General features: G+C 36.8%; 1 protein-coding gene across 13 annotated transcripts in view; it reads left to right on the top strand.

The window, feature by feature from the left end:
- Positions 1-23908, top strand: part of ATRX (ATRX chromatin remodeler) — a 208142-nt gene that overhangs the window by 110210 nt on the left and 74024 nt on the right. For all 13 annotated transcript variants that reach the window (XM_069062495.1, XM_069062488.1, XM_069062493.1 and 10 more), the window contains 11 exons: positions 578-726; positions 1147-1326; positions 2532-2625; positions 4112-4214; positions 5022-5204; positions 6472-6613; positions 7184-7293; positions 8291-8437; positions 9453-9630; positions 21140-21277; positions 22722-22897. In XM_069062495.1, the coding sequence (XP_068918596.1) occupies positions 578-726; positions 1147-1326; positions 2532-2625; positions 4112-4214; positions 5022-5204; positions 6472-6613; positions 7184-7293; positions 8291-8437; positions 9453-9630; positions 21140-21277; positions 22722-22897 (1600 nt within the window). The remainder of the gene's footprint in view (positions 1-577; positions 727-1146; positions 1327-2531; positions 2626-4111; positions 4215-5021; positions 5205-6471; positions 6614-7183; positions 7294-8290; positions 8438-9452; positions 9631-21139; positions 21278-22721; positions 22898-23908) is intronic.

The raw sequence follows: 23908 nt of genomic DNA, 5'->3' as shown, positions 1-23908 counted from the left end.
TCATGAGCACAGTGCCTGGCACATAATAAATACTTTACAAAAAATGCTTGCTGATGATGAATTGTCTAAGTCTAAAAATGCTTTGTGTTTTTCAGCTTGGAGAAATGGTTTTTCAACTATGGTGAATCTTAAAAAATGCCTATTAGCAGAGACTTGTACTTTCTTGCTTATTAATTTTCCCATTTGTTCAGGTTGAGAAATGTCCTACCATTTTTACAAGTGTTTTATCTGGTTAGCGTATTCACCTTTTCAATTATTAGGATGTGATGATGGATTAAGGAAGAAAGATTAGAAGGAAATTAAGTATCTCCAGATTACAGACAAGTTCTTCAATATATAATTGAATTATATCAAATTGGAAAATACTTATTGTTTTTTAAGCTGGTTTTTCTCTAAGCCATAAGGTAGCTTATCAAAATGTATATTTTTAGTATGGTTGTGCTTATTAATGTTGTTTCTATTAGCATAATTTTTCTTAGTTCTTTTTTCTGATAATCAAATTATTTGATTCCATTTCATTCTCTTACCCACAGACTACATAGTTTTGTTTTGTTTTCCTTTCTGTCTTATTTTCAAGAATTGCCAAAAAGATGCTCTTAGAAGAAATCCAGGCTAATATTTCCTCCGATGAGGATGCATCTTCAGATGAAGAACCAGCTAAAATTAAAAAACGAATTGTAAAGCAAAATGAAGAAAACACTGGCGATGAAAGTGAGCCCCTAAAAGGTAAAGGATATGATGTGCTTGAGAAGGTATTTAAAATTAAGCTATCATCATATGTACTTACCTTCCTATTTTAATTGTGTTACCTTTATTCATTATCTTTAATAAAGAGATGACTTTGCAAATTAATTTTGATTCTAAAAAGTTTACTATTTACCCCGTCATAATAACACACATGTATGAAGTGTATAATTAGCTAATAATAATCATCCCCGATCTCCAGGAAAATACAGAATTCTTTTTTGTCACGTGGTATTTCAATGGAATCTTACTCAAATACCTGTTTTAAAATTTTTTACTAGTGACATTTAAAGAGCAACAACCTCAAAATAAATAAATAAATAAATAGACAGATAAATAAATAAATAAATGAATAAATAAATAAATAAATAAATAAATAAATAAGCGCCTTTCCTTGTTTAGATGATAATGATGAGCACGGCAACTCTGACACTGACTCTGACTCTGAACAATCTAAGAAGCCTCGATACCGTCATAGACTGTTACGGCACAAACTGTCTGTGAGTGATGGAGACTCTGCAGAAGAAAAGAAGGCAAGACCCAAAGAGACAAAAGAAACCAAACGCCGCAATAGGAGGAAAGGTTAGAAATCAGATTTAAAATATGACTTAAAATAGTGACTTTAAAAAAATTATCTTATGCTCAAATCATAGAGATGATATTGTGATGTGGGCTTAGAATCAAAGACACCTAGGTTCTTTATATCCTGCTTCTTACACCAGCTCTGTGACTGGCGAGTCATCCAATATCCATGGGTCCCAGGCAACATTCTCAGACTCAGTCAGAACATCTTGAGATCTAGATTAGAGTTGCAACATGGGGAGGTTCTGTGCCGATGGAATCCCAGATACTTCACAGTTTTGTGGAAAGTCAGACTACTAAATTGTAAAATTATATTGCTATTCTATCATTTTCAAAGATTTTGGTGCATGCGTGCATTTGGTTTCTCTTGCAGTGCTCCTGTAGTGTTACTGTCCTAACTCTGCATTTTTTCTTAGTTATGTCAGGAACTGTGAAGTCCAGTTTGTACGTGTGGAAAGTACCTGGCCTGAAATTTAGTTTTGTCCTAGCTCTGAGGAAAAGACAAAAGTTAAACAAATTCATATTGTAATAAGTATTGGGGGGAATGTGTTGCTTCAGTAAGGAAGCAAATTATATTCAAGTACTCTAGAAATATTTTTTTAACATCAAGAATCTCTACTCAGAACCACTTTTGCCTTGTCCAACTTACATGCTTGAAACTAAAAACTTGTTTATTTTTAACACTCTGAACTTTTCTTCCCAAATTAGTATAAAACTCTGCGGTCCTATTCATGAAATGTTGCTGTCACCAGACACTTGCTCCCACCTTGGTTTTTTTTGCAGCAGTTTTCCCCTCTTCTTTTATATCCTTTCATAGTTCACTATACTCCAGAGCAGTTGGTAAGATGGTTGGAGTGGGCAGTGGATGGCTACAGGGGATGTGATCCATGGTCTGGGGCTAGCTCTGTAGCGGGCTATTGAGTTGGAACTCACTCAATCCCTCATCCATCCAGGGCAGGAAACCTAAAAGGAATGACTTCATAACTCAGTAGCAGTGTTTTAATGTAGATCTCTTCTATTTTTATGGCCATAGATGATAAATATTTGTGGTGCTGTTGCATTCTTCACAAATTTATATATTTTTTTTCCAAAGAATTATAATTTTTATATCATATTCCCTGTCAGTATGATGTTATTGAAAGATTGGTTATGCTACCTTTCTATCTGATTACAGTTGATAATTCAGTGTTTTAATTTTTATCAAGTGAGCAGTGAAGATTCAGTTGATACTGATTTTCAAGAATCAGGGGTAAGTGAAGAAGTGAGTGAATCTGAAGATGATCAGCGTCCTAGAACAAGGTATGATTTGGAGTTTGTCTTTGCTGTCTTTTGGTTTTCTGTTACATGTAAACATCTCACTAGTCATTCCTACCTTGATTTGTTCATATTTTCTGCTCTTCAGTTTTGTGGGGCACAATCTGTAAACCAGAGTTTAGAACTAATATCTTGACTATATTTTTTCATAGTGGTCTCTGATCAGAAATTTGATCAGAACAGCATGGGCTATAGGAATCTAATTATGATTAATGACTTTCAGTTTCAGTTATAATTTGTAATTGAGTCACACCTTTAACACACTGCCTGTCTTTCTACCCCCTAGCATATAGTCTGTCAGATAGATAGATGGTATCTATTTATAGATATATAATATCTATCAGACTGTATGCTGAGGGGTGGGAAGACAGGGCAGGGAATCAATCAGGAGGAATTTAGCCTATAGATAATAGCGCTTTTAGACATCGAGGTCCTTGAAAATAGTTTGGAACCACAGGAATAAAAGTTTGTCTTCAAACAGATGATAATTTTTTTCTATCAAATTTAGAGGGAGTACTGCTGTATCAAACTCAACATATTCAAAATCAAAGTTGTTTGTTCCTTTTTTCCTCCTGATTTCCATTGTTCTATAAATAGTACCACCTTTCTTCTAGTTGGCTATATTCAAATTGTCACAGTTGTGCATTGTTTCTCTTGTGCATTGGTAGCTCTTTTCCAGTTGAGTCAAGAGCTGTCATTTCTCATTTTAACAGTAGTGTAGATTTATATGTTCCTGAATTGTATAGTCTGAATGCTTATGTAGAATTAGCTATGTTATCTTCATTAGGTATGGACACCATTTATAGGGAATACAAATTGATGAGACCATTCTGTCCTTGGCCTCAGAGCTTAAAATCTATGGAGATGGGATAAATAGACTTAAGAAAACTCCAGAAACATGCACAAGTGCATTGCTGCTGTTGCATAATTTGCATACCTAAGAACAGAAGCAACCCAACATTTATTAAATATACCTCAATGATCACTTGCACTGTGAATTTCAGTTCAGTGGGAAATGAAAAATTATTAATCCAAGAAAACTTTTCTGAGAAGGTGAATGTTAGACCATGCATTTATGACTTGAGTGAATGTGCCTTTGTGGAATGAAAGAAGTGCATTTCAGACTGGGACATCAATGGGAGTGAGAAAGAAGGTAGCTGGATTTGTGCAAGGGACAATAAAGGCTCAAGATCAAATTCATATGTTCATCTACAATATGTATGTTTTAATCACTTGTAAAATTCTAGGACTCAGAAAGATTTTGCAAACATATCCTCCTTTGTGTAGCTAACCTATACCTATAACCCTTTTTCTAGGTTACTGTTATATAATAGTGATATTATCCATTTATTATAAAGCCCCTTCATTCTTTTGCTATTTTAGCCTCATGCACAAATGAAAATGTGTGCTAAACTAATGTATACTCCAAGATGATTTTTTTGAATCAGCAAGAATTTTTTTAACTTTTCAGATCAGCAAAGAAAGCAGAGCTGGAAGAAAATCAACGAAGCTATAAACAAAAGAAGAAAAGACGGCGTATTAAGGTTCAAGAGGATTCTTCAAGTGAAAATAAGGTAAATGATGAAACATGCAGGGCATGCTCTAGTTTTAATAGATAGAGCATTTTCTCCACTAAGAGGAGAGTCCCCTTTCAGCATAGCTGATTGATAAGGACTTTTAATTTTTTCGGGGAGAGCAGGGCAATTGGAGTTAAACGACTTGCACAAGGTCACATGGCTAGTGTTAAGTGTCTGAGGCTGGATTTGAACTCAGGTCCTCCTGACTCCAGGGCCAGTGCTCTATTCACTGTGCCACCTAGCCCGCCCCAAGGTAAAGACTATTTTAAAGGTAGGAATAAAAATTCTAGAACTTTGATTGAGGCAAATTGCAGAACAAATTGAGATGAACTAATTTCCCATTCATTCATTGGTTCACTCAGTGAATATTTATTAATCACATATGCTATATGCAGTATATTATATTAGACACTTGGCCAGATTAAAAGATATGTAAGATGGAAATTTTAAAATGCTTTTGTTTTACCATTAACTGGGCCCACCAAGTTCATTTTCCTGTGTTTTCAGTTTTTAGACCGCTATTTCATCTTATAATAAAAATGACTGAATATTAGAAAAAATGTAGGCATAGTATTTATTGCACAATAATAAACAGCTGTTTATATTGTTTATTTTGCAGTCTCTAGTCTTTCATATATTTTATAACATATTAGGCTCTCTTGATTTTCATAAATATTACTTGGAATTAATTGAAGATGTAATCAGCAATCCTTGTTACTCATATAAAATGAAATATTAATTTATTTACTTATGATTTTATGTAATTCTTGAATCTCACAGTTATTTATGATCATTTCATTTTAGAGTAATTCTGAAGAAGAAGATGAAAATGATGATTCCAAGTCTCCTGGAAAGGGTAGGAAGAAAATTCGAAAGATTCTTAAAGATGACAAATTAAGAACTGAAACTCAAAATGCCTTGAAAGAAGAAGAAGAGAGGAGAAAACGTATTGCAGAGAGAGAGCGAGAGAGAGAGAAATTAAGAGAGGTAATTAATGTATAATAATGCTTACCTAGTCAAAAAATGGTCTAGCAAGTTCCTCGATAGTTATTGAGGCCATCCTTTTAGTTTTTTTGGTAGTTCAAGTGAAGTTCAGAGGGTCTGTGACTTGGCCAGCCTCCAAGTTAACAGGTTACTTTAAAAATTATTTTCAGAAACTTGATTGGAATTGCACATGAACTGTTTTACAGAATCTCAGATGCCATCTGGTCCTACTCCTCCCTGAATAAGACTCCTCTCTATGGTAGACCCACCACATAGCCTTTGCTTGAAGGCTTCTGTTGATGGAGAGACTTCCTCCTGCCTCTCATAATAACCCCTTCCACTTTTTGTATAGTTTTAATTATTGTGAAGTGTTTCCTTCCATTGAGCCTTAATCTGGATCCCCATAACTTTTACAAAACATTGTTGACAGTTCTCACTCTTTACGCCAAATAAGATAAGACAGATTTATTTTCCATATCATAGCCCTTCATATTCCTTCCCCCCCCCCAAAGTCCTTTCATTTTTTCGTAAAGGAACTATTCATTCTCTCAGAACTTAGAAAATGCTGAGGCCTCCTTTGAGCCCCTTTACTTTTCTTATGTGTGGATGACTAGTTCACGCTAGCCCTATATAGCCGGCAGTTCGTTGCCTTTGCCAGATATCCCCAATGTTAGGTCACTGTAGAATTTGCTCTGTTCACTCCACCTAATGTGAGTGAGATCCTCAGTCTTCTCTTGTTCTTTTTATACACTCTTAGGCATTTCGTCAGTGTAGAGCTCCTATGGAAGTTAAATGTTTAGAAACTACATACTTAGTTTTTACTGACTTTGAAATGAAATGATAAGTGTCCTAAGATATTAATGCTGTGTTTGATAGGTCAAGCATTTATTAAATACTTACTTTGTGTTATGTTGTGTTCAGTGCTGAGGACATGAATTGAAGCAAGTCCCTCCCCTGAGGGAAGCTTCCATTCTAATTAGGGAAAACAACATATGTAATATTGTACAACATATTGTAAATATGGGGCGGGGAGAGGGGGTGGAATAGGTTGTTGGGGGAATTGATAGTTGGTCTATTAAAGCCTAGGAAGTTTTCAGTGGCAAAACAGTGTAAGATTTGGAATAACAATTTATTTTTAATAATTACATTTGACCCTATTTTTCCCTTTCCTATTCAGCATGCTGTTAAACTGATTTTGCTCCTCAGCCTTCCCCATGACTGGAATAGACTTTCCTTTTAATAATAATGTATGTGTTTTCTTCTCATTCAGGTGATAGAAATTGAAGATGCTTCACCTATTAAATGTCCAATTACAACAAAATTGGTTTTAGATGAAGATGAAGAAACCAAAGAACCTTTAGTACAGGTTCACAGAAACATGGTAACCAAATTGAAACCCCATCAAGTAGATGGTAAGAAAATTGAAAAATGCTTCTTGTTCACTTATTTGTCAAAATAGATGTACTTAACTTTAAAAGTGTAGAAATCTATATTTATTCAAAAATTTACTATTTGCAGTTTTGGATATTTACCTAGATCATTACTTACTTTTATTCATGAGAACTGAATGCAGTTCTTGATACCTCCAGGTAGTTGTATACCTCCCCCGAGCCTGAAATTTTTCTGTTAAAGTAAATAAAAATTTAGTTCATAACCTTTGGTTATGCTGGTCTTTTTCTGTAGAATCCCACCTTCTTAGATTGCAGACAGTTATATTTCAAATTGCAGATTTAGACCTGGAAAGAGTCTACATAGTTCATCCAGTCACCTGAATTGTTTTCCCCAGGGACCTTTGTGGCTCAAAAATAGAGATTTTGATTGGTAACCAGAGAATAATTTTACTGTACTTGTTCTTTTTATCTTATTGATGGTTGATTCTGAATGAAATATGAATTCTTTATGTTAAGTATTTTTGATAGCCTAATTTTTGCCTTGAAGCAGTCATAGGCTGAGATTTCTAATTTAAAATGTTTTATTTAAAGGTGTTCAGTTCATGTGGGATTGCTGTTGTGAATCTGTGAGTAAAACCAAGAAATCTGCAGGTTCAGGATGCATTCTTGCCCACTGCATGGGTCTGGGAAAGACATTACAGGTAGGAGGTAACAAATATGAAGGGCTAAGTGGGCAATTGTGAAGATGACAGTCTCTAATGTTTTTAGTTCTGGAAAATAAATATGCAATTGAATCTATATATGCGCACATATATATGTATACATACATGCGCATACTTACACAATCATTAGAACTCTTATCAGTACTTCTGCATTTTTTTGTCCTGAAAAAAATAGGTGCACAGTATACCTATTTCAAAAATTGCAGAATTGTTAATGATCATTACCATATGTGTGTGTGTGTGTGTGTATTTTTGTTTATTACAAAAATGAAATAAGTGCACATGCTTTCAGGCTCCCATAGGGCATTTTTAAAAAATGGATGAATACTTTATTACAGGCATACTATGCATAACATTATCCTGAATCTATCCTTTAATCATATCTGTAATACAATATTACCCAAACCCCCTCCCTCTGCAAAACCTGTGAAAAACCTAACAGTCACTTCAGGTTGAAACCAGATGGCCAGTGACAACTCAAGCTTGTTGGTGTGCTTGTAATTCCATTATCATTCCCTTATCTTCTGGAACTAACTACCCCCTTTGAGAGCCTGCCATGTTGTTTTCAAAGAATCCTTAGTGATGTTAGCTGGGGGAAAGCCTGGATTCTGTTCTTTTATTAATAGTCATTAGGCTCCCCTGTAATTTTTCAGCAATATTTGGAGGTTACAGAGGCAGTAATTCTTTGGCTCCCATCATGTATTAGGAAGAGACAATAGGTTGTCTGCTTAGCACTACCTGTTCCTGTCATGATATTTATTGGTAATCTTTTCCAGTGAAGGAATTGTTTCCTACCTCATCTCCGTTAAGAATCATTTTGTTTTTGATTTATGCTTTAAGATTGTAGACTGCTATACAAATTGAGTTATTATTCCATGTCCTAATACCTTTTTGACTGCTTAAGAAAAAAAAATAAGGATTTTCACCATTATTGATTTTTAATAATTTTTGTGAATTTGCACGTTTTTCTTTGTAGGTGGTGAGTTTTCTTCATACAGTTTTGCTGTGTGACAAATTGGATTTTAGTACAGCTCTGGTTGTATGTCCCCTTAACACTGCTTTGAACTGGATGAATGAATTTGAAAAATGGCAAGATGGATTAGATGATGAGGAGAAGCTTGAGGTACATTTTATCCCTATTTATGATTATGGCCATTATAGTTGATATTCATGATTCGTTGTTGCGTTGGGCTAGATGGCCCCTTCCCTGACCTTCCTCGTTTCTCTGACCATATCGTTCCATACCCTTCTTCCTTCCCCCCACCCAAAAAAAAGTCTTCTCTTGCTATTGATGTTATTTTACAGTTATTTATAAGAGAGATGCTGGGGCAGGGGGGCGGAGAGGGAGGTAGTATTATGAATAAAGAAGAAAGAGTAACAGAAGATGATGAATAGGTCAAATTTACAAGATTAGCATCTGTATGGATTTTTAAGATGAGTAAAGAATACAAAGTGACTGAAATTTTGAGTAGTCGTGACTAGGAGCCTGACACATTAAAGAAATTTCGAAATTGGGATGGAGGACAGACAGAAGGGAAGGTACTGAGTGAAATTGATGTGCTTGTGGGACTAACTTTCAAAGAAGAAATAGAGATAGATTTGGGCGAAATCTGTAGAGTTGATATTTCAAACCACTGAGTTAGAGCAGGTAACCAAGGTGAAGAGTGCAAAGAGAGGTGAGAAAACTTAGTGCTGATTCTTGGGAGATAATGAACCAGTGAAAGAACTGGGTTTGATAAGACAGGCTTGAGAATGAGGAGTAAATATCCAGAAGACGGGGTTGTCAGTAGGATCAGGTATTGGTCAGTTGTACAGGTGAAGGTTATTTTTTTCTTTTCTTTTTGGAAGGGAGAAGGTAGGGCAATTGGGGGTAAGTGACTTGCCCAAGGTCACACAGCTAGTTTTGTGTTAAGTGTCTGAGTCTAGATTTGATCTCAGGCCCTCCTGACTCCAGGGCTGGTGCTCCATTCACTGTGCCATCTAGCCGCCCCAGGGATATTTTTTAAATGATGACCATTTATAATGCTGTAACTTAAAAGTTATAGGATATTGTAATGAAAAGTTTTTTTTCATTTGTTATTAGAAATAATCTTTTTAAAAATTCATTTTGTCCCACTCCTCCTTTACTCCCATGATAGGTCTCAGAGTTAGCAACTGTGAAACGCCCTCAGGAGAGAAGCTACATGCTGCAAAGGTGGCAGGAAGATGGGGGTGTCATGATTATTGGCTATGAGATGTATCGAAATCTTGCTCAAGGAAGAAATGTCAAGAGTAGGAAACTAAAAGAAATATTTAACAAAGCTCTCGTTGACCCAGGTAAGCTATTTACCTCTGTTGAGATAAAGAAGCAAGCTTTATTTTTGTATTTTTGAACATATAATCTATTTAATGTTCTACTCACTGTTCTCCTACTCTTCAGTTATGCTTCCCCCCAATCTGTGCCTGCTGGCAGCATGGTACAGAGATGCATTGCATTGGCTGGCCGAGAATCTGGGGTCACTTCTCTGCTCTGTTGCATCTCATTTTCCTCATCTAGAAAATGAATGTGGCAGACTAGATAGATGACCTCTCAGATCTCTTCCACCTGTAAATCTCTCATCTGATGATCCAGCATGCCATTATCAGAGTTTTTTCTAAGGTGACACTTTTTCTCTGTTCTCAGAAACCCTCAGTGGCTCACCCCTGCGTTTAGCCTACAGGCAAAAGCAATGTTCCTTTGCCAAGCCCTCTTGCAGAGGCTCTCAGTTTTTTCTCATACTTTCTTGCCTTTCCTGTGTACTTTCAACCTACAAATCCAAATAGTTCTGAGTACTCATCTGGGTTACTACCTCTTTTCTCTGGAATATTTGCTGTTCCCCATATGAAAATTGCTCAGCACTCCTTAAGTGCTTTGTTTGTGTTACTCTTAGTTCACTACATTCTTACATATATTATCCCTTTGTCTCTGTGACTTATCTTCCATTCTAGATTGTAATAATCTCCTTGAAGTACAGGAGCCATGTCTTATTTACATTGCTTCCAGCAAACCTCTTTCCAATTTAAAAGACTATGTAAAAGGAATATCCTTTCCCCAATTATGTGTCTTGTTTTGGGGCTTCAGAAAATATGGCTCCAGGTGAATGGTTGAAGACTACAGTGTATCTGTGATATCAACTGATAACACATACAGTAGGCTCTTATTATAGTTTCTGCTCCAACAGTTGTCAAACTTTTTTTGGTCTTAGGACCGTTTTACACGTTCAGAAATTATTAAAGGACATACCCCATCCACCCCAGAAAAAATAGAGGGAGAGAGTTTGTTTATGTGGGTTTCATCTGTTGATATTCATTGTATTAGAAATTTAAATGTCTTAATATTATTGTGAAGTTGATTTTGATCTCAGGGACCCCAGTTTAAGAACCACTACTTTGAGTTCTTTTCTTGACTCTGATGACGTGATCTGCTATAGAGAATTTTCTGCAAAACCCTGCATGTTACTTTGTCATCTGCTTTTGATTAACTATGTAGACCATTCTCATAATTTGGGGGGGGGGGGGCTAAACAAGTAGGCATCTGCATCCAGTGGGTACTGATGTCTCCTTAGTTGCCTTTTTGTTGATGATATTATAGTCCAGGTCGTCTCCCCCATCCCCCCAATCGTTTTAGTGCCCCTCCTTTATGGGTTGTTTTGAAGTCATCACTTTTTTAATGCTTATAAAGTTGCTTTTGTGTGTGTCTTGCTCTTCAAATGTCATTTGAACTCTTTCATATGACACACAGGGTCCTGGTGGGTGATACTTCCATCACGGATAAGACAAGCTCATTATAGAAAGTTTGGCGGATCTATTTGGTTTTGCATCTCTTGTTGCTATTTTTTTTTAAGCTTGCACCTAGTCCTCTTTCCATTTTCGTCTTCAAATGGAATTGGCATGATCTAGCTTCATGTACTTCTTCCTATAAGCTTTTTGCATAATCTGTTTTACCCTCTGCTTCTTTTTGTTATTTTCTAAGGCTGTACCATTCATCATCTTCCATAGTGTTCTCTTGCTTTCAGCTGTTATTTCTTTCAACTTCAGCTAGGAAACCATGTGTTTAACTAGCTGTGGGCTCTTCTGGTTTCCTTGGATGCTAGTGACAACTGTCTCTCTGTTAATTGTCTCTAAGAAATGATGACAATTGGAGTCAATTTCTTCCGTATCCAAATTTTCAGAGTCCACAATCTGGCCTACTAGGTTAGTCTAAAGCTATTTTCATTACAGTTCTTACCTTAATCCTTTTCTTCCATTTGGATGTTAAATTGACATTTCTCCCTAACAGTTGAAGGTACTGATAGGTGATTCAGAAATGATGTGAACAATAGTTTCCTTTCTGTCAGTTTCACTTTTTTGTGATGTTTTATGCTTGTGATATTCAGTGCCATTTGATACTCATAAAGAAATACTAGGGCTAAAACAGGTACGAGGTTTCTCAGTTGCCAATATGCCTTTGGTCTCTTTGATTTCTTAATCCCAAATCATAGTATCTTCTTTTTAAATGTATTCTTCACTGTCTTGTGCCTATTTTTGCTTTGAAGTCATTGTGCATCAAATTATAGGTTGACTTAGTTTGGAGGACCATGACAGAATCTTTATAGGATTTGGCTGTTTCATCCTCAGCAGTGTACTATTGCATTCTTCGATATTGAAATGGTTCTGTTTTCTCAGCAGTTTGGATATTCCCTTCAACAGTTGTCTTCAAAGCGACAACAGATGTCTCTTTGCATCTTGCAAAGCAAGATAATCAGATGAACAAGTATCTCGTGAAATTTTTTGGTTGCATGATAGAACCCTCTTTGCCAACTTCGTCATTCTCTTCTGTAAAGAGAATCTGAGTTGTTCTTCCATTTTGTTGCTATTCTTGTATATCTTCTCTTTTCTTAGAGTATCAGTATTAATGCATTTTCATTCTTCCAGGTAGTATATCATTTTTTGTTGGCCTTTAAAGAAACATCTCACATTTAGGGTGCCAACAGCTAAATAAGTAGCTATACTGTATAATTTTTAACACCCTGATTCCCTTTTTCTTAATTTGACTTATATCACTACAGAAGGAAAAGGAGGGGACTAGAGGACCAAGGTTCATTTTGTAGTTTTCTTTGTTTCATGAATTGACATCAGCAAAGAATTCAGTACCTAGTGCCCAATTTGCTGCGGTGAGCCTCTTTCTTTGTACGTGGGCAGGCTATGGCTCAGATGGGAGCCAAAAACTTTCTCTGGGCCTCTTGCTTAGTAGACCCTGCCAGAATTCCCCTGGCCTAGCCTTAATTCATTTCAATGCCACAATGAGGCCAGTCAGCAGCCTTTTTGTATCTATCCTTGTATTTGACACAATTAATACTTGTTAATTGAGAGGGTAAAGGACTTGTCCCCCCAAAAAAATCACTCAAGGGCTCCTCAGAAATAAGGCAGTTTGTTTTGATTTTTGGTTGGGTTTGGGATTATTGTTGTTTTTTATGCATATGAAATGTAAACACTTCCCTCACCCCCTCTTCAGATTACAGACAGGACTCATAATTTTATTAAATAAAGATACTTGGAGATCTGTTAAATTCCATATAATGGGATAGGCTAGCATTACTGACAGAAAGAATTGGGAAAAGGAGAAAAAAATGACTCTCAGTGAAAGATGGCTGGAAATAGACCACATTAAATGGAACCAAAGTGCTCTAGACAGATGGATGGCATAGAGTATTATAATGGGAGCTTCAAGACATGGGCTCTGTTTTTGGTGACCTTGGGCAAATCCCTTTTTTTTTTCCCCTTAGTTCCTTTTGTCAAGTGATGAGAGGGTTAGACTAAATCATTAAGGAGCATTCTGTTCTTGTTAGAAGTGGGCTGCTATAGTACAAAGATCCCTGATTTTGGAGTTTGATGTCCAATGTTGGAAGTATTGACCCGGGTGGTCATTAGCTCTGTGACTTAGGAGCAGTCACTTCATACCTCTTGGTATACAATTGATATTTAAAATTGGAATAATATGTTCTCCTCAAATCACTGGGCTGTGGAGAGGAAAGGTTTGCAATGATGAAGATTCTGTGGTTGGAAAAGGAGAATTGGTTTCCTTGAAAATAAAGTTCCTAATCTCAACATTTTGGAATTCATAGAGTTAGGGTTAAAAGAGCTAGTTTTTGCATGGTGCATTTTCATTTTTAAGATACTAAATTTTTTTTTCAGTGAGGGTTAATGTATCATAATTCATAATGATGCTAAACACCAGTTATTGAGTGTTCAAACATTTCAGCACATCCCAAAGATAATAAGGCCAATTACCAGTGACTTGATGATATTCAATGGTATGAATAGGTTCAGGGTTTCCTTTGTGATTAAGAATAAGAAGGCTGGAAGTTAAGGTGACAGGTGGTTATTGGGTTATACGTATTGGCTTCTAGTTCAGGCTAGCACTTGGTTAACTGTTACCTATAGAGGCCATTTTAATTTTTTAAGTGGCAAAAGTAGAATTTAAGTCATATTTTTAAGATGTGTCTGTGTGAACACTATAAAGCTTGGTATAAAATTTTAGTTTGAATCTGATAAACTTCTGAATGAATACTTTTTTTTTTGGAGGGCAATTGGGGTTAAGTAACTTGCCCAAGGTTACATGGCTAGTTTTTTTTGTGTGGGTGTTAAGTGTCTGAGGCTGGAACCGAACTCGGGTCCTCCTGACTCCAGGGCCAGCACTTTACTCACTGAACCACCTAGCTATGCCCCATGAGTACATTTTTATAGTTGTAAATTATATCTCTGTGTCTGTGAACCCTAATAAAATGCTGATTTGCAATAATGATAAAATCGTGCAGACTGTTCTGAAGAAGTTTAGGATTTAAATTGAGTTGGAGGTGGGGTGAGGGGTTAGAAGTAAGAAAAGAAATGTACAGTAACTCAACAGAAAGGACATCCTAGTGTGAAAATTGTCCAATTAAAGTGCTGCTTATATCCCAGTAGCTAATTGCATTCTGTTTCATTAATGTAGTACCAACACAGAATTGATATGAAAAGAGTTTATATGTGATCTCTTTACTTTTGAGAAACTCTTTGGTACACCAGACAGTGAATTGGGAGTATAATTTGAGGACTGAAAAGACATCCCCAAGTCAGTGTGAAAAGATCCTTGAGGGGTACTTTATGAGCTCTTGGGCCTTTGTTACTTCCCTTCTCTGGTATTCAGATCTTCAAATATTATCCTTCCTCTTACAAATGGAGAAACTAAGTCCCAGACAAGTAAAACATCTTTCACAATGAATGTCACAGTACTTGGCCAAGTCTTTTAACCTCGAGTCCAGAGATCCTCCCTTCCCCCAAGGTTATGTGTGGACTTGGAAAAGAAAGACTTACACCTCTCTCCTCTAACTGAATTTTAACTTTCACTTTAGTGATTTAAAAAACTTATTCTGAGAAGTGATCCCAGGCTTCCCTAGAAGCCCAAATTGGTCCTGGACACAAAAAAGTTGAAGAAGCGTAGTACTAGAATGTTAGCATGGTTCTTAAAAAAAAAAAAATCACTGTCATATGATAACTGACCCACTGGGGATTTTCTCAGACCAGAACTCACATACGGACTTTTATTAGCCAAATGTTTAATTGTTGGTAGTCAGCTTTCAGTAATATAATATTGTATGCTGGCAGGATTCTTCATATTGTAATAGTGACTATGAATTCATTTTTAAAATGAATTTGAGGATTTAAAAATATTATAATTAAAATATATGTGAGGTTATGAGGAAAAACACAGGCATTAATCTAAATTCAGTAGATTAAAATAAAAGATAAACATTGAAGCCTCAGTTCTGGTGGTGGTTTTCATCATTTCATACTATATAAATAAAAAAGCTTTAAGTAATATCATGTTGCATGAAGTCGTGAACTTTGTGTGGAACAATTATCCTAGCTGTGTCATTGTGGGACACAGATGTACTAGGCTTATTAAAACTTGCTGTCTCTCATAAATATTGGTATGTACTCAGTGAACTTCTAAACAGTTTTTATTTAAACCACTTAAAAGTAACTGTATTTATAATTTGCTTCTTGCTTTTGCTTATTTTCCAGAATATAAAAATCTTAGCTTGCAGCTGTGGTAATAGGTGCTGGGCTAGTTTCTCCATTTTAAATTGTCAGTGAATTGGCCTCATGCTGTTCACTTTGTCTCCTTGTTGTAAGCCCAGCAGCAGAGGATAAGTTAATGCTGTTGCTGTTAAAGATGCATCTTTTTGAATTTAATTTGAGGTGCTAAGAACCTTGGAGGTATTGAGAAACTTTTCACCCTGAAAAACTAAAAATAGTAGAAAATGTCTCTCCTATCATAATGGGAAGCAGCCTTGCACTGGATGGAGGGCTAGCCTCCCAATGAGGAGGGCTTGAGTTCACTTCCACTTCTGACCCATACTAGCTGGGTGACCCTGGACAAGTCGCTTACCCTCTCGCTATAGCAGGCTGCTTTCTGATGCATGGTTAGCTGCAGAAAAGGTCCCCACTTGTATAGGTAGTGGCAGGTGCCTCTGTAGTGTTATGTGTGTGAAAGTGTTTGGGAAACTTAAGTTCACTGGAATGTATTTTTTGGTACCCTCTCACTGCTAGTCTCACTTTCTCCCTTCTTCCTGGAAACAATGTTCTCTGTAACCATCTTCCACTGTTGTCCTCTGCCTGTTAGCTCATACCCATTCTAAGTGTTAGCTGCGTACATATCTTGAGATCAAGCCAACTCCTAGAGGTATTAGCGTTTCAAAAAAAGATTGGTGCACTCACCTGAATATGCCTTTATACTACTTTGTAGCCCATACTTGCTGGGTGCTAGAAGCATTGAGTCAGCTGGGAGCTACTGCTATTTCTCCTTCCTCCTTCCTCAAGGAATGACTCACTGATATCTTTCATCTGTCATGCCATTGGTGGCGAACCTAACCTTTGAGATGATATACTTCTATGGAGAGGAGGGTAGGGGTTGAGAATGAGTCTGTCACAAGTGATGTAGAAAAGCTGGAGAAACAAGCAGGAGGTGAAAGAGAGGAATGTTCCCAAAGGAAAGAGTGAGGAGAAGACAGATTCAGATAGTGAAGAAGAAGGGCATTGAGCCTTCTGGCAGACAAGCCAGCCTAGCATTTGAAAAGGAGGGTATTACAAGAAGCTGAGGCCCCTCCAGGGAGCAGCCCCAAGGAAGGCTCAGTTCTACTGATAATTCTCCAGAGAACTTGTCCATTGCACTGCTCCTGCTCCCCTGGAGTTCAGGGTGTATAGAAATAAAAGGGCCCTTTAATTCTGTAGCCTATGAAGCAGACTGAATTTTTTGGCAAATTCTTAGGAATAAAGTAGTGGGAGGACTGACTGGTAGGGGAATAGACTTACTTTCTTACATGTAAGGGGAACAAAGCATTGGGTTTCCTAATTATGGAAGAGACTTCTGCACAATCTTGTTGGGGATTTTTTTCTAACGTCAACTTGATGGTTCAGTTCACCATGTTTATTGCATTCATAATAGGCATAATGCGACAAAACCAGAGCAATGCTACAGTCCACGTATGCAGGATAGACAAAGTCACTTCAGAGACCAGTAAAGACAAGGCCGAGGGTGCGGTGTGGGGTGGGGTGGGGAAAAATTAGGAGAGACTTCTCTGAAAGCATGGCAGTTTGATTGACATTGATAGAGGAAAGGTGGAGGGACATTTTAGGCATGGGGAGCAGCTTATTAATAGGCTCAGAGTTGATGTAAGAACAAAATATTTCAGTAAGAATTTGGTTTCAAAAAATGATAAAAGGATGTTAAAAGAAAAGAGCAACAAGAATGTGTGTGTGTATGTGTGTGTGTGTGTGTGTGTGTGTGTGTGTGTGTGTGTGTGTTTAAGAAAAGGCCCAAAGGCAGAAGATGACATGTTGACTTTAAGGAGCAGCAAGTAGGTCAAGTTTGATTAGAATATAGAGTGTATTAAGGAGACTAATACAAAAGAAATCTAGACAGGAAGGTGGGAAGGCCAGGCTGAAATATTTCTGTTTTATCCAAGAGGCAATAGGCATCCATTGAAAATTTTTTAATAGAGGAGTGATGAGGTCAAACTTGTATCCTAAGGATGTTAATTTGGCAGCTCTGTGGAGTAGATACCAGAGAGGAGGGAAACTAGAAGCAAAGAGCCTATTAAAGTAGTCCAGACAAGACGCTGTGAAGGCTTGGATCAGGATGTGGTGGTGTGAGTGGAAAGGAAGGGCCAGATGCAGTAAGATGGCGTCAGTCACTGAATTAATTTGAAAAATGTGGAAGAGGGAAGAATCGAGATAGCAACTAGATTACAAACCTGGGTTTTTGAAAGGAGGTGGTAACCTAGACTGAAATAGGAAAGTTAGAAGCTTGGACTAGTTTAGGAGAAAGGATAATGGGTTCTCTTTTTAGGCTTTAGTTTGAGATAACTACAACAGCAAGTCTGGAACTCAGAAGAGAGTTAAGGTATCCTGTATATTTGGGGGGACAGCTAGGTAGCAGTGGATAGAGTGCTAGGCTTGAAGTGAGGAAGATTCCTCTTCCCAAGTTCAAATGTGCCCTCAGATGCTAACTGTGTGACCCTGGGCAAGTCACTTTATCTTGTTTACCTAAGTTTCCTCATCTGTAGAGTGAGCTGGAGAAGGAAATGGCAAACCACTCCAGTGTCTTTTTCAAGAAAACCCCAGATGGGGTCACAAAGAGTCAGACATGACTGAAATGACCAAACATGTGTCTTTGGGAGTCATCTGCATTAAACCTGTGGAAACTGATGAGATTGCCAAGATAGTGAGTATAGAAAGTCCAGGTCAGAACACTGGGTGGGGTGCATCCTCACTTGGGGGGTGATCTAGCGAAGGAGTCTAAGGAAAGCTTAGATAGCTGGGAAGAGAACCAGGAGAGAGTAATATCACAAAAATACAAGGAAGTGAAAAATACCTAAAGGACAAGAGAGTCGGCCATTGTTGAAAACTATGGAGAGCACAAGATGGATGACTCTGAAAAGACTATTGGTTTTGTTGCATTTTATTTTGGGGAGGCAATCAGGGTTGTGACTTGCCCAGGATCACACAGCAAGTAAGCATCTGAGGCCAGTTTTGCACTCAGGTCTTCCTGACTTCAGGGCTGATGCAAGGCAATATATTGGTTTTAGCAGTTAATGATTCATTGATAAGCCTAGAAATAATGGCTTGTGGTTTGGATTAGAAGAACTTCAAAAATGAGTAAGAGGTGAAGCAATAGAAGCAAAGGACCTCTCTCTCCCACCCTTTTAAAGACATTTGGCTTTAAGAGATGAGCTATGGGATGATAACTTTAGGGGATGGCACTGTTAAGGATAGGGAGATGGGCATGTTTTAGGTAACAGGGCTCACTGGATACAAAAAACTTGAAGAAGGTACAATTGCCCAGGCCAGTCCCCTGGAGCTGATGGGATCAAGGGCACAAATTCATGTGGAGGTGATTTCAGAGGGTTTTGTGGCATACAATATGAGGGAAGATGTGCATGTTGGATGACTTCTATCTTCTTGATTTTGTATGAGGTAAAGCCTCTGATGACAGGTAGGGAGAAAGGGAGGAGGGAGTTGTACAGAGTTTGAGGAAGGAAGTGAAGACCTTTTCATTCATCTATAACCAAGTACCACCATTAAATCCCCTCAAATTTTTATAGCATTTTTGAATTGTGACTGTCCATTTACAATATTTATGTTCAGCTAAGTGCCCTTCCCACGTTCCCTTTACCTAGCAGGTTGGATAATTAGTTCAAGGTCAGGCTGGGAGTACTTTCACGACTTTCCCCCCATTATGTAACATACCTGGCCTCACTTTATAGGAAGTAGCTCTAGAGTAGTTGGCATCTTATTAGAAGGGATCAGGAAGTTTAAGAAGTTTCCACATCAGACTCCCTTTTTCTTCTTTCCCATCTTATAGTGTCTCCAGATTGTCAACATATGTTTCTAATTTACATGTACCTCTATGGCAAAGGAATACTTAATTTCATATTTAAGTACTTTGGGGATCTTAATTTCATTGTGGTAAAGGCACTTCTTAACACTAATTAATGTGATTCTTAACTCTGAGGGCCTAGGAAACTGACCATCATCTCACAGCCACCCCTCTTTCTCGATAAACCTAGCTGGACTGATCCTCACATGACGCACATACAGTTCATACAGAGTCATCTCAGGAAAAAATTAGCTATAATTTTATTATAATGCAATTTGGGAAACTTTGAAACTATTCAAATTATGTATTGATGCAGATTAATCTCAATAACATGTATTACATGAAAGAAAAGAAATTTTTTTCATATTTATGTGCATATGTTTATAAAAACACATAAATACACGTATGTGTGTGTATCCCATTTAAATAACCACCTTCGATTTTCAAATTTTTGCCTATTAAAGCCATGTGCTATATTATAAAAACGCTACCTTTGGAGCTGGAGAACCTGAGTTTGTCATTGATTGCCTGTGTGACCTTGAACAAAGTTACTTACCTTCACTGGGCTGTTTCTTCTTTCCCAAATTGAGAAAATTGGGTTCCGTGATCTCTTAGATTCCTTTTTAGTTCTAAATCCTTTGATCTTAAGTCTTCTCTTTGAAGAACATAGGAATGTTCTGGGAAACCATAGCTATCTGATTTCTTACTTTCCACCAATAGGTGGCAACATAACTCATAAAAGTTGGCTTTTTCACGTAATCACAATTTCCAACAAAATTAATGAATTTGTATTGAACAGTAGATTTAATTTAAATCATTATTCTCATTATTAGATATAAACTTGAGTATACCTTCCTTACAACTCTCAGAAAAAAACGAAGGCTTAATTTTTAAAAGATAAAACATCAGTTTCTTTTTATATTCATATTAATTTTACAGCTACATTAGAAAATTAAATAATGATTTGATTACTTTATTTGCCCAAGAAAATAGAAAGAGGGATGTTACATGTTATTGTAAGTTGAATTTTTTCCAGTTCAGCAGCTTTTATTATGGATGTTCAGAAGGTGTTTTTTCCAAGCTACAGAGTAAGCAGAAAACGACCATTACTAAAATTGTAAATATTGAGATACTTGGTATTTCAAAAAAAAACAATTACAGCCCCAAAATATAATTATACTTTAAAAAGTAAACATAATTAATCAAAGAAGCTTAATAAGTATTTTAGAATTTTTCAATCTGTTACTTTAAATTTGGGTATTTTAAAACACAATTAAATAAGCTACTACAGCTGTGACCACATGCTGTCAACCAGAAAGCATTTATTAGACACCTACCTTATGCCAGTTTAATGGTAAGATTTTCTTTATGAAATCCATAAGCAAACATATTTCTTGATTGATTTACTTCTACCCCTAAGAATCATTGGTATTAAAAAAAAAAAAAGGGGTGGTTTTGGGGCAGCTAAGTGGTACAGAAGTATAGTGCTGGTCCTGAAGGAAATAGGACCTGTGTTCAAATCTAGCCTCAAGACACTTACTAGCTGTGTGACCCTGGGCAAGTCACTTAACCCCGGGAGGGGGGGGGACAGGAAAAAAAGAGGATATTAATGAATGACACAGCTTTGTGTAGTGGTCAAGGAGTAAGTCCTGGGGTCAGGTCCTGCCTCTGACCCATTTACTAACCCTGGGCAGGCAATAAGTTTTCATTTTAAAAGAATAATTTATCTTTACAAATTGAATGTAAATTTTTAAAAACCCTAGCTTTCTTTTTTGCCACTCTGGTGTCTACTTATATTCATTCCTCCGCCTTTTTTCCTTATTTTTAATGATTTACATTTCTGCAGCATCATAGTATATGTGTCTTGTTTATTAACTAAATGATGGTCATCAACACATTTTCTCTTAGGTCCAGACTTTGTTGTTTGTGATGAAGGCCACATATTGAAAAATGAAGCCTCTGCTGTTTCAAAAGCCATGAATTCTATACGTTCAAGAAGGAGGATTATTTTAACAGGAACACCCTTACAGAATAACCTAATAGAGTGTAAGTAAATCTTTCTTCTATACCTAGATGATTTGGAACATGAGCATGGCCTTGACCCATTTTTATTTTTTTTTGTCTGTCAACCTCCTTGTTAGCTATGTTTCTCCTTTCTTCCTTCCTTTTCTTTTCCTACTTAGATTATACTGTGATTTTTTTCATTAGTCTATCTCATTTTCACATGAAAAAATACCTCACCTCCCCAAGCGAATCATTGCGAATTTAGTAATGTTGGAAGTTGTGTCTTTTAAAAAAGAAATGTGGAATTTGATGTAGTTCACAAAATGTTTATTTGTAAGCTTGAGCTCGTTTACTGGCTACTTTAACCTGATTTAATCGTCTGAAAAACTGCACTAATGTTCCTCAGTTGCATGCATATATACATGAGCTACTGCTTAAATCCACATATAATTTAGGAGTATCATATGGCTTTAGGAGGGTAAATCACCTTAGCTTCTACTATCTAAGTGTATGTGGCGCTCTATCTCTACATGTCTGTGTCCTTAGAGAGCAGAAGAGAGACTTCTGGTCCTCCACAAATTCCCTTGTACAATTAAACCTTAAAAGAGTGTGCCCAGAGTGTATAATGGGGGCTGAATTGGAGCCAACAAACTAGAAGACAGTCATATCACCTGTGAGGGTAGAGCCGGCGAGGTCAGGATTGGGAGAGAGGAGGTGATTTAATTTGGTTCATGGGCCTTATTGAGAGAGACTGCTCCCCTATTTTTGCCTGCTGGAGGTAATGACAGTGAAGAGGGAACAATAAATCATCCTGTGGGATAACAGTAGAACAGTCCTGGGCTGCTGGGTCACAGCCCCTCTGTTAACACAGCATTATTTTGGGCCTTTCTCCCTAGGGAATAACTTCTTGTTGATGTCATTTCTCTTATTTATATCATCTTAACTTCATATTTGATTTTGATATTGGTTCATTGTTTAAGTTTTGGGCTTATTTTATCCCTTTATCCATTTTGATTTCCCATTTTATAGTCAATTAACACAAATATATATAGTAGCATATTATCAGATTCCATTTATTTGATTAAAGATCTGTTACTTTCCGTGAAAGTTGCCCCACTGCTGATAAACATCTTGGTTGGAATTACAGATTACTTTCTTATCACACCCCATATCTGAGTTGTAAAGAATAATGACTTAGTATGAAATCCCTTGTTATAAGCTCTGTTATTACTGTAACTTGTAACTAGTATTTATAATGGTTATTTTTGTCATGAGATTCCTCAGGCTGCACATGCTATATTAGATTTATAGCAAATGTTTGTTCTCATTTTATTTTGTGTTCTTTTTTGGCAGAATAACTCTAAAGTCTCCTTATTGTGGTATTATCATTTGAAATAACGACTTTCTAGATAATTGTTTTTGGGAACTTTTAATCCTTTGAGGGAATGATATTGTTAATAAATAAAGCTGATATTTTTTCTCTTAGATCACTGCATGGTTAACTTTATCAAGGAGAATTTGCTTGGGTCCATTAAAGAATTCAGAAATCGATTCATAAATCCAATCCAGAATGGTCAGTGTGCAGACTCTACTATGGTTGATGTCAGAGTGATGAAAAAACGGGCCCACATTCTCTATGAAATGTTAGCTGGATGTGTGCAGGTACAGAATTGTTTCATAAAAGTTAAAAAGACTTGTTATTTTGAAATATTATGACAACCCAGAAATATGGATGAAGTCTATTTAACTTGAAATATGGCTTAATTGGGACCTTTCTCCCTTTCTTGCACTATATATAGCTTACATTTACATTTGTTTTACCCCATCTTTTCAAACTTTTATGGCACTAGAATTCTAAATTTAAAAAAAAAATTTTTTTTGGAAGGGGGATGATGGGTCAGTGTTTACCAGTACTGACCTAAGGGTTCACTGGTGTGGGGAATTCTTGGTGTTGAAACTACCTATATCTATGCAGATTAGCAACTTGGCTCTAACCTAGAGTCTTCGAAGGTTGTTGTCTGGGGGTGCTCTAGGGTTTAGCTTGTTGCTCAGGATCACACAGCCAGTATGTGTGAAGAGATAGGACTTAAATTCTGACCTTCCAGACTCCAGGGCTAGCGTTTTGTGCATAATGCCAAACTATCTCTCTTTTGGTCTTAAGAGTTAAATTATTTATTAATGCTAATTTTCTTAAATCTGCATTTAAAAAAGATCTCATATTTTACACTTAAATGTTCCATTTGAACACATTTATGGCATTTAGAAAATATGATTAGAATCTTTTTCTTTTATGAAACATTAGGTAACAGTTGTTGTATGAAACATTTAATTAATCAGCAAGCATTTATTAAGCCCTTACTTTGTGCTAAGTACTACAGATACAACGAAGGGAAAAATCGTTCCTTCCCTCAAGGAGCTCATGTTTTACTGGGGAAGGCAATATTTACATACAAATTGTATTCAGAGTAGATGAAAGGTAATATCGTAGGGGAAAGTACTAACAACTGGGAGAAACAGGCCTGCAGGAAACAGAATGTGAGCTAACTTAAAGAGGTAGAGTTGAGTAAGAAGTACCTTCATTTTCATTTTGCCTGGGTATATGAGGCACTCTAATAATGTATGGCTGACCTCAGGTCCTGCTTCTGACACATTCTGGTCCTCTGACTCTGGGCA

The sequence above is a fragment of the Petaurus breviceps genome, unplaced genomic scaffold, assembly GCF_028583685.1.
Source record: "Petaurus breviceps papuanus isolate PSGF00001 unplaced genomic scaffold, PetGlider_PUasm1.0 90459, whole genome shotgun sequence".
In the NCBI taxonomy this organism is placed as follows: domain Eukaryota; kingdom Metazoa; phylum Chordata; class Mammalia; order Diprotodontia; family Petauridae; genus Petaurus; species Petaurus breviceps.
This window is presented reverse-complemented; position numbering and strand designations above follow the sequence as displayed.